Source organism: Dendrobates tinctorius, unplaced genomic scaffold (assembly GCF_039654945.1).
Source record: "Dendrobates tinctorius isolate UK_male_01 unplaced genomic scaffold, ASM3965494v1 ptg000177l, whole genome shotgun sequence".
Taxonomy (NCBI): Eukaryota; Metazoa; Chordata; class Amphibia; order Anura; family Dendrobatidae; genus Dendrobates; species Dendrobates tinctorius.
Window position 1 is genome coordinate 11,849,165 of NW_027361844.1, and position 9,755 is coordinate 11,858,919.

At 40.3% G+C, this 9,755-nt stretch overlaps 1 protein-coding gene and 2 long non-coding RNA genes across 4 annotated transcripts; 2 read left to right on the top strand and 1 right to left on the bottom strand.

Moving 5' to 3' along the window:
- Positions 1-674: 674 nt before the first annotated feature.
- Positions 675-3,197, bottom strand: LOC141054273 (uncharacterized). Its single transcript, XR_012221391.1, has 2 exons — positions 2,219-3,197; positions 675-1,099 (listed from the first exon to the last, which is right to left on the bottom strand). It is a non-coding gene; the product is annotated as an uncharacterized lncRNA (long non-coding RNA).
- A 740-nt stretch (positions 3,198-3,937) lies between these two features.
- Positions 3,938-4,551, top strand: LOC141054194 (uncharacterized). Its single transcript, XR_012221374.1, has 2 exons — positions 3,938-4,195; positions 4,414-4,551. It is a non-coding gene; the product is annotated as an uncharacterized lncRNA (long non-coding RNA).
- A 1,536-nt stretch (positions 4,552-6,087) lies between these two features.
- Positions 6,088-9,324, top strand: LOC141054274 (uncharacterized). Of its 2 annotated transcripts, XM_073551550.1 has the most exons (3): positions 6,088-7,780; positions 8,900-8,968; positions 9,187-9,324. In XM_073551550.1, exon 1 carries the CDS (start codon positions 6,371-6,373, stop codon positions 7,721-7,723), a length of 1,353 nt encoding a protein of 450 aa, XP_073407651.1. In that variant the 5' UTR covers positions 6,088-6,370; the 3' UTR covers positions 7,724-7,780; positions 8,900-8,968; positions 9,187-9,324. The 2 variants fall into 2 exon arrangements, with proteins under 2 accessions (XP_073407651.1, XP_073407650.1); XM_073551549.1 differs by having other exon boundaries at positions 8,900-9,324.
- The last annotated feature ends 431 nt before the right edge of the window (positions 9,325-9,755 follow it).

Here is a 9,755-nt window from a genome sequence, read left to right on the forward strand (position 1 = left end):
TAAATGGCAGAGACCTGCCACCTGAGGAGGAGGATTGTGATTGGACATCAGGAGTCTCTGACTGGATTTAAGACAGCCGACTCCCTAATTTTGTGCTAGTGATTTTCCTGCCCTGTGGTTCTGGTTTCCAGTTCTGTTCTTGCCTTCTCAAGCTAAGTTTGTGGTGCTATTTTTTCACATGAGATTTGGTCTGGTTTACTCAGTTTTTGTGGTCAGCCAGCCCCTGCTGGGGCTGTGCTGAATTTCCATCCTTATGTCTCTGTTTATGCCAGTTTGCTTTTTGTCCCTGATCAGTTTGGTCTCTTTTTTCTCTGTCTTCAGAATATACCAGAGTGCTGATATAGGGAATTGAAGTCTAACGACTTCAGGGTTTTTTGTTATCAGAAGTTGTTGGACATTTTTTGGCAGGGTTTTGTGCGTGATTGCAGACAGCATCTTTCCTTTCCTGCCCTTTCTAGTTAGTGTGGGCCCCATCATTTGCTCATCATATTTTTATATCTGTGTTTGTGTTTTCATCTTGTCTCACCGACAATACATGTTTGGGGGGTGTCTATTGCTTTGGGGTCTGCTCTGGGGCAGTTTAGATTTCCCCTTTTCTTGCTTTAGGCTTATTTAGTTCTCCGGCCATGACAAGGCGTCTAGGATCATCGTAGGTCACCGCACACTCAGAGGGGTTTCTTTATGCAAATAAGTGCTTATTTTTATTATATACAAAACATGTGGGAGCCAAACAAGTATATATAGCACGAAGTAGAAGCGATATAATTTAATACGACGTTTCGGCTCAATCCGAGCCTTTATCACTTTTATCGCTGTAAATAAAGAGAAATACATCAGAAAATGAGAAAATAAACACAAGAGAATTACAACACCATACAAAAAAACAAAAATAATCCCAATAAACAACAATAGTAAAACAATATATACAGAGCATATACAAATATACAATATGGTACATGTAGAACACTCAAGTAAAGAAGGTTCAGTGAACCAACTCCATCTTAGGTACAATAGGAGAAAAGGTGATTACCTGAATTGAAATTCGGATCTTTGAATAAGGAAGAACAGAACTCCCAAGAGAATAGCCCAAGAAAGATGGCTGAAAGGAATTGTCAAAATCGTAGTTTAGTAGATTCACATGTGTAGACACCATGATGTCTCTATAAGGTCATAAAGCAGGCCATCTACACAAGGGGAATACAATGTTTTGCTGTTATATAAAGGTGGATGTGTTCCTTATGACAGATAATATAGTGTTCAGGATGTCCGTAATACCGCAATATACTGTGCACGGAGCAGGCATAGTTGTATGTAGTTTTTAAATGGTATATATATGCTATACGATATGACTGTTGGTTACATAGGTGTCCCTAGATAGTATCATATATCTCAGTGTACTTTGCATGAAAAGGTTGCTGTAACTAAATAGTATGTGCTGGTGTGCACACTCTCAGATGATAGTCAATTAAAAAAGCGTCCCTGAAAAGTGCCACTAAAGATGGCCATGTATACAGTACCTGGTGCAGTGGTGCTAGATAGCGGCGCTCCCACGCCTAGCTGCAGTGGCGTCATGCTAATACAATCAGGGTGAAGTGGTATTTAAATAGGGACCGGGTGGTAGCGTCAGACCGGAAGTGAACCTCTGAACCGGAAGTGACGTCGCGCTGTCCCAATAGGAGCACTGCGCATGTCTAAGGACTATACTATTAAGCTGTACACATACAGCGGTTGCCCTGGTGATAGGGAAAATAGCGATTTTTTCCTCCTATCAGAAGGAAAGCGGTATAATGTTGTCATGATGTATGGATTACATAGGATACAGACTAGGTAAATGTACTATTGATCAAGAACAGATAATTAGTAAAAATTGCATAATTATGGTTAGGACATCTAGACAAATAGTGAATCCTAAAAAAGAAAAAGAAAACCATAGAAAAATAGGGAAAACAAATAAAAATAAAAATAATAGTAAAAAAGTAAAAAAATGTAAAGTAAAAATAAAAATAAAAATAAAAAGAGGTAGATGGAAAATAATGAAAATCAGCAAAACATTGTTAACTCATGTACAATACCTTATGTATGGACATGTAGACATAAGTGTATCAATATATATATATATATATATACACAAAAAAATTACATATATATACATATATACACATACACAGGGGCAAACATCTCAATCTAAGACAGAGTCCAGTGGGCGGAGCAAACTCACCTAGGGTTAAAGTGTACTAACGAGTCTGCAAAAATAACAGAAAAAGGTTGTTAGTCATTATATAAGCCAGTCTATTTCTCTATTCAGCCCTCTAGGGGTCAGAGTATCAAGCTTATATATCCAGTATGTTTCCCTCTCTCTTAATAATTTGATATGGTCACCACCCCTCCTCGGACGGGGTACATGCTCAATTACCTGGTATTTCAACTGTGCAACTGAGTGTCGGTATTTAGTAAAGTGCTCAGGCAGGGGTAACCAGTTTTTTTGACATCTAATCGTTGACTTATGGCTGGCAATACGGTCTTTGACGTGTTGGGTTGTTTCCCCTACATAGAGGAGGCCACATGGGCATTTCACCAAATAAACCACGAAGTTTGAATCGCACGTATAATAGCCACGTATCGGAAAAGACTTGCCTGTCCTAGGGTGAGTGATATTGTCTGACCTGATCACATTCGAACAGGCTGCACAGTTGAGGCAGGGAAATGTGCCACAACGGCGAGGGGCGAGTAACCTCTGGGTAGTAGTAGAAACTTTACTGCCTATGTCAGCCCTTACCACCTTGTCACGGACATTGGTGGGACGTTTAGTACAGATCAATACAGGGGCCTCAAAAGAACCGATGTCCGGGTAAGCTTTATAAAGGAGAGGCCAGTGTTTCTTAATAATAGAGTAAACTTTAGGCATCAGCGGATGAAAAGTGTGAACAAAGGGGATCCTTTCTCTAGGATATCTTGTAGGTGGAGGGGAAGGGGGTGTTAGTACCCGTTGTTTTTCGATCTCCAGCAATTTGGATGGATACCGTCTGTCCCTAAATTTCCTAGCCATTGTGTCGAGCCTCTCATTGCGGACATCCTGATCCGATACAATACGTGCTACCCTGTTGAACTGTGAACGTGGTAGACTGTTCTTAGTGGCTCTTGGGTGACAACTCGAGTAATGTAAAAGACTGTTACTATCGGTAGGTTTACAATATAGGTCCGTTGAGAGAGTACCCTCACTATCCTGTAAAACTCTCATGTCCAAAAAAGGAACTGATTCCATACTGAAATGTAGCGTGAATTGTAGTTCTGGATAAATGGAGTTGAGATACAGATGGAAATCCTGTAAGGATGATATCGTACCTGTCCAGACAAAGAAGATATCATCGATATAGCGATGATATTCTATAGCATATTGTGAAAAAAGATTATTGGAGAAAACATGATTAATCTCGAACAGGTTCATGTAGGCATTAGCGTAAGCCGGCGCTATGTTCGCGCCCATTGCAGTCCCGCACCTCTGTACATAGTAGGTGTCCTCATATAGAAAGTAGTTTTCATGCAATACTAGTTTAAGTAGGGCTATACAGAATTCCATGGAGTCTGTGGACAGGTCTGAAGAATTAAGCAAGAATCTTGCGGCTTCCATTCCTTTATCGTGGGTGATCGATGTGTATAGGCTATTGACATCTAGGGTGGTAAGGATACTGCCTGGTGGTACATTACCCAATTTTTGAATGACTTCCAAGAAATGCCCTGTGTCCAAGAGGAAAGACCTTGTCTGTTTGACTAGAGGTGTGAATATTTTCTCAAGGAAAATGGATAATGGAGATAGAACTGAATCCGTAGAAGCTACAATCGGTCTGCCTGGTGGATTTTGTAAGGACTTATGTATCTTAGGTAGAATATAAAAAACCGGTGTAATCGGATGAGGGTTAATACTATGCCTGCTCCGTGCACAGTATATTGCGGTATTACGGACATCCTGAACACTATATTATCTGTCATAAGGAACACATCCACCTTTATATAACAGCAAAACATTGTATTCCCCTTGTGTAGATGGCCTGCTTTATGACCTTATAGAGACATCATGGTGTCTACACATGTGAATCTACTAAACTACGATTTTGACAATTCCTTTCAGCCATCTTTCTTGGGCTATTCTCTTGGGAGTTCTGTTCTTCCTTATTCAAAGATCCGAATTTCAATTCAGGTAATCACCTTTTCTCCTATTGTACCTAAGATGGAGTTGGTTCACTGAACCTTCTTTACTTGAGTGTTCTACATGTACCATATTGTATATTTGTATATGCTCTGTATATATTGTTTTACTATTGTTGTTTATTGGGATTATTTTTGTTTTTTTGTATGGTGTTGTAATTCTCTTGTGTTTATTTTCTCATTTTCTGATGTATTTCTCTTTATTTACAGCGATAAAAGTGATAAAGGCTCGGATTGAGCCGAAACGTCGTATTAAATTATATCGCTTCTACTTCGTGCTATATATACTTGTTTGGCTCCCACATGTTTTGTATATAATAAAAATAAGCACTTATTTGCATAAAGAAACCCCTCTGAGTGTGCGGTGAATTATATTATTATTGGTAATAGGACCTACAGGTCTGTTACACCTGCACCTCGCTATTGGACTTGAGTGCACGCTAACCTCCTGGTTACGTTTGCTATATTGGCGTTTGCACCAGTCACTCCCCTATCTCCATATGTCTACGGACACATTTGCATATGATTTGGCTACGAGCACCAATATTTTGGCTCAAGTTACTAGCTCCAACGAGTTTTTGAGAACTCCAGTCCAAGAGCTTAGGACCCGTGACTATGAAAAAGCAAAACGTAGATTGATCTCGTATGATTTACATTGTACTACACTGGCAGAGTACCACAGACAGAATAAGATTCCAAGGGGGCTTAGGAGTAATCTCCGCCCTACTCTCTTCTCTGACAATTCAGAGTATTGTGAAAAGTATAAAAAGATACTTAATAAATGTTCATTAGACATTATTATATTGACGGTGGAATATCTGCAGAGGGCCATAGTGGAAACTAAACAAAATATACAGGCCATTGAAGCGCAACTCTCCACCTCTATCTCCTCAACGGAGTGGACATCTCTCAAAACCAAAACCGAGAAAGCCCTGTCCGAACATCTAAAGTCTCTACAGGAACGTAAGAGGCAGAAATTTCAGCGTGATTCAGACGACTATTCTATGAACAGAGTATACAAATGGAACGATACATCCGCTACTACGGGTCCCTGGCGCAGACCTTATTACCAACGAAGAAATGGGTCCTTCAGTTCCGGAAGCGACTCCTCCACAAACTCTGGCAGACAACGTTTTTTAGGAAGAAGCCGCAGGGGGAACCAGCGTACCACAGACCCACCAGGCGAGGCAGGAGAAAGGATGGCAACCCGCTCACAGGTGAGACAACAGATATAGCATCGGAACTGGTGATCAACATTTCAGACTATCTCCTCTCCCCGTCAGAACTCTCCGTGCTACAGAAGGGACTTTCTTTTTGTCCCACTCCCATGTGGAACTCGTTCCAACTCGAAAAAGACCTCAAGCGATTTTATCGAACTATTAGACTTAAGACCCATTTTGGCTTGTCTCCTAACCCTATGGGTGAGGGGACAACATTATCTTGCGATATTCAGGTTCCTAAATTGTCTATTTCTGCACTTGGTCTTCGCAACCCGAGTAAATTCTGTCCTCCTAGCACATACCATGCGGCGGAGACATTCATTTCGCTGGTGGACCGTGAGGTCAAACTACTCTCTCATCAGGCACAACTCGGTCTCTTCAAAACTCACTCTAATCTGTCACTTACTGAAAAACAAGCTCTCAATTCTATTCACAATAACAAGAACATCGTAATCAAACCGGCTGATAAAGGCGGTGCTTTAGTGGTTATGAACTACACTGATTATAATAAGGAAGTGAATAGACAGTTATCTGACACTAATACCTATAGGATTATCCCTAGGGATCCGGTTTCCACCATTACTCACAAAATCAAGGAACTGACCAAAACTTATCTGGACAGTCATACAATTGACCAAAAAACTGCCAATTTTCTGATTAACCCTCATCCGATTACACCGGTTTTTTATATTCTACCTAAGATACATAAGTCCTTACAAAATCCACCAGGCAGACCGATTGTAGCTTCTACGGATTCAGTTCTATCTCCATTATCCATTTTCCTTGAGAAAATATTCACACCTCTAGTCAAACAGACAAGGTCTTTCCTCTTGGACACAGGGCATTTCTTGGAAGTCATTCAAAAATTGGGTAATGTACCACCAGGCAGTATCCTTACCACCCTAGATGTCAATAGCCTATACACATCGATCACCCACGATAAAGGAATGGAAGCCGCAAGATTCTTGCTTAATTCTTCAGACCTGTCCACAGACTCCATGGAATTCTGTATAGCCCTACTTAAACTAGTATTGCATGAAAACTACTTTCTATATGAGGACACCTACTATGTACAGAGGTGCGGGACTGCAATGGGCGCGAACATAGCGCCGGCTTACGCTAATGCCTACATGAACCTGTTCGAGATTAATCATGTTTTCTCCAATAATCTTTTTTCACAATATGCTATAGAATATCATCGCTATATCGATGATATCTTCTTTGTCTGGACAGGTACGATATCATCCTTACAGGATTTCCATCTGTATCTCAACTCCATTTATCCAGAACTACAATTCACGCTACATTTCAGTATGGAATCAGTTCCTTTTTTGGACACGAGAGTTTTACAGGATAGTGAGGGTACTCTCTCAACGGACCTATATTGTAAACCTACCGATAGTAACAGTCTTTTACATTACTCGAGTTGTCACCCAAGAGCCACTAAGAACAGTCTACCACGTTCACAGTTCAACAGGGTAGCACGTATTGTATCGGATCAGGATGTCCGCAATGAGAGGCTCGACACAATGGCTAGGAAATTTAGGGACAGACGGTATCCATCCAAATTGCTGGAGATCGAAAAACAACGGGTACTAACACCCCCTTCCCCTCCACCTACAAGATATCCTAGAGAAAGGATCCCCTTTGTTCACACTTTTCATCCGCTGATGCCTAAAGTTTACTCTATTATTAAGAAACACTGGCCTCTCCTTTATAAAGCTTACCCGGACATCGGTTCTTTTGAGGCCCCTGTATTGATCTGTACTAAACGTCCCACCAATGTCCGTGACAAGGTGGTAAGGGCTGACATAGGCAGTAAAGTTTCTACTACTACCCAGAGGTTACTCGCCCCTCGCCGTTGTGGCACATTTCCCTGCCTCAACTGTGCAGCCTGTTCGAATGTGATCAGGTCAGACAATATCACTCACCCTAGGACAGGCAAGTCTTTTCCGATACGTGGCTATTATACGTGCGATTCAAACTTCGTGGTTTATTTGGTGAAATGCCCATGTGGCCTCCTCTATGTAGGGGAAACAACCCAACACGTCAAAGACCGTATTGCCAGCCATAAGTCAACGATTAGATGTCAAAAAAACTGGTTACCCCTGCCTGAGCACTTTACTAAATACCGACACTCAGTTGCACAGTTGAAATACCAGGTAATTGAGCATGTACCCCGTCCGAGGAGGGGTGGTGACCATATCAAATTATTAAGAGAGAGGGAAACATACTGGATATATAAGCTTGATACTCTGACCCCTAGAGGGCTGAATAGAGAAATAGACTGGCTTATATAATGACTAACAACCTTTTTCTGTTATTTTTGCAGACTCGTTAGTACACTTTAACCCTAGGTGAGTTTGCTCCGCCCACTGGACTCTGTCTTAGATTGAGATGTTTGCCCCTGTGTATGTGTATATATGTATATATATGTAATTTTTTTGTGTATATATATATATATATATATTGATACACTTATGTCTACATGTCCATACATAAGGTATTGTACATGAGTTAACAATGTTTTGCTGATTTTCATTATTTTCCATCTACCTCTTTTTATTTTTATTTTTATTTTTACTTTACATTTTTTTACTTTTTTACTATTATTTTTATTTTTATTTGTTTTCCCTATTTTTCTATGGTTTTCTTTTTCTTTTTTAGGATTCACTATTTGTCTAGATGTCCTAACCATAATTATGCAATTTTTACTAATTATCTGTTCTTGATCAATAGTACATTTACCTAGTCTGTATCCTATGTAATCCATACATCATGACAACATTATACCGCTTTCCTTCTGATAGGAGGAAAAAATCGCTATTTTCCCTATCACCAGGGCAACCGCTGTATGTGTACAGCTTAATAGTATAGTCCTTAGACATGCGCAGTGCTCCTATTGGGACAGCGCGACGTCACTTCCGGTTCAGAGGTTCACTTCCGGTCTGACGCTACCACCCGGTCCCTATTTAAATACCACTTCACCCTGATTGTATTAGCATGACGCCACTGCAGCTAGGCGTGGGAGCGCCGCTATCTAGCACCACTGCACCAGGTACTGTATACATGGCCATCTTTAGTGGCACTTTTCAGGGACGCTTTTTTAATTGACTATCATCTGAGAGTGTGCACACCAGCACATACTATTTAGTTACAGCAACCTTTTCATGCAAAGTACACTGAGATATATGATACTATCTAGGGACACCTATGTAACCAACAGTCATATCGTATAGCATATATATACCATTTAAAAACTACATACAACTATGCCTGCTCCGTGCACAGTATATTGCGGTATTACGGACATCCTGAACACTATATTATCTGTCATAAGGAACACATCCACCTTTATATAACAGCAAAACATTGTATTCCCCTTGTGTAGATGGCCTGCTTTATGACCTTATAGAGACATCATGGTGTCTACACATGTGAATCTACTAAACTACGATTTTGACAATTCCTTTCAGCCATCTTTCTTGGGCTATTCTCTTGGGAGTTCTGTTCTTCCTTATTCAAAGATCCGAATTTCAATTCAGGTAATCACCTTTTCTCCTATTGTACCTAAGATGGAGTTGGTTCACTGAACCTTCTTTACTTGAGTGTTCTACATGTACCATATTGTATATTTGTATATGCTCTGTATATATTGTTTTACTATTGTTGTTTATTGGGATTATTTTTGTTTTTTTGTATGGTGTTGTAATTCTCTTGTGTTTATTTTCTCATTTTCTGATGTATTTCTCTTTATTTACAGCGATAAAAGTGATAAAGGCTCGGATTGAGCCGAAACGTCGTATTAAATTATATCGCTTCTACTTCGTGCTATATATACTTGTTTGGCTCCCACATGTTTTGTATATAATAAAAATAAGCACTTATTTGCATAAAGAAACCCCTCTGAGTGTGCGGTGAATTATATTATTATTGGTAATAGGACCTACAGGTCTGTTACACCTGCACCTCGCTATTGGACTTGAGTGCACGCTAACCTCCTGGTTAGGATCATCGTAGGAACACTCGACGGCTACTGCTAGTTGTGTGGATAGGATCAGGGGTCTGCAATCCGCTTAGTTACCAATCTCTCTGGTTTTCTGTGGCTCAGCTTGTTTTTGTTTTTCCTCCTCGGTGACTCATTCATAACAGAATCACCAGCCATACCGCAGATTCTAGGGTACTCTAAAGCAGGGGGAAAAAAAAGTGTCAGAATTTTTTTTTCATATATGTATTTTTTCCTCTTTTTCTCTTGGGCCGTAGGAGGATTTTTTCCTTAATGGAGATTAAGCAATTGTCTGATCATGTGGAGCAGCTCGCTGCTGAAGTGCG

Excerpts from the sequence above, each read along its gene's own strand:
- LOC141054274 (XM_073551549.1), top strand. The coding sequence starts at position 6,371 with ATGGAAGCCGCAAGATTCTTGCTTAATTCTTCAGACCTGTCCACAGAC.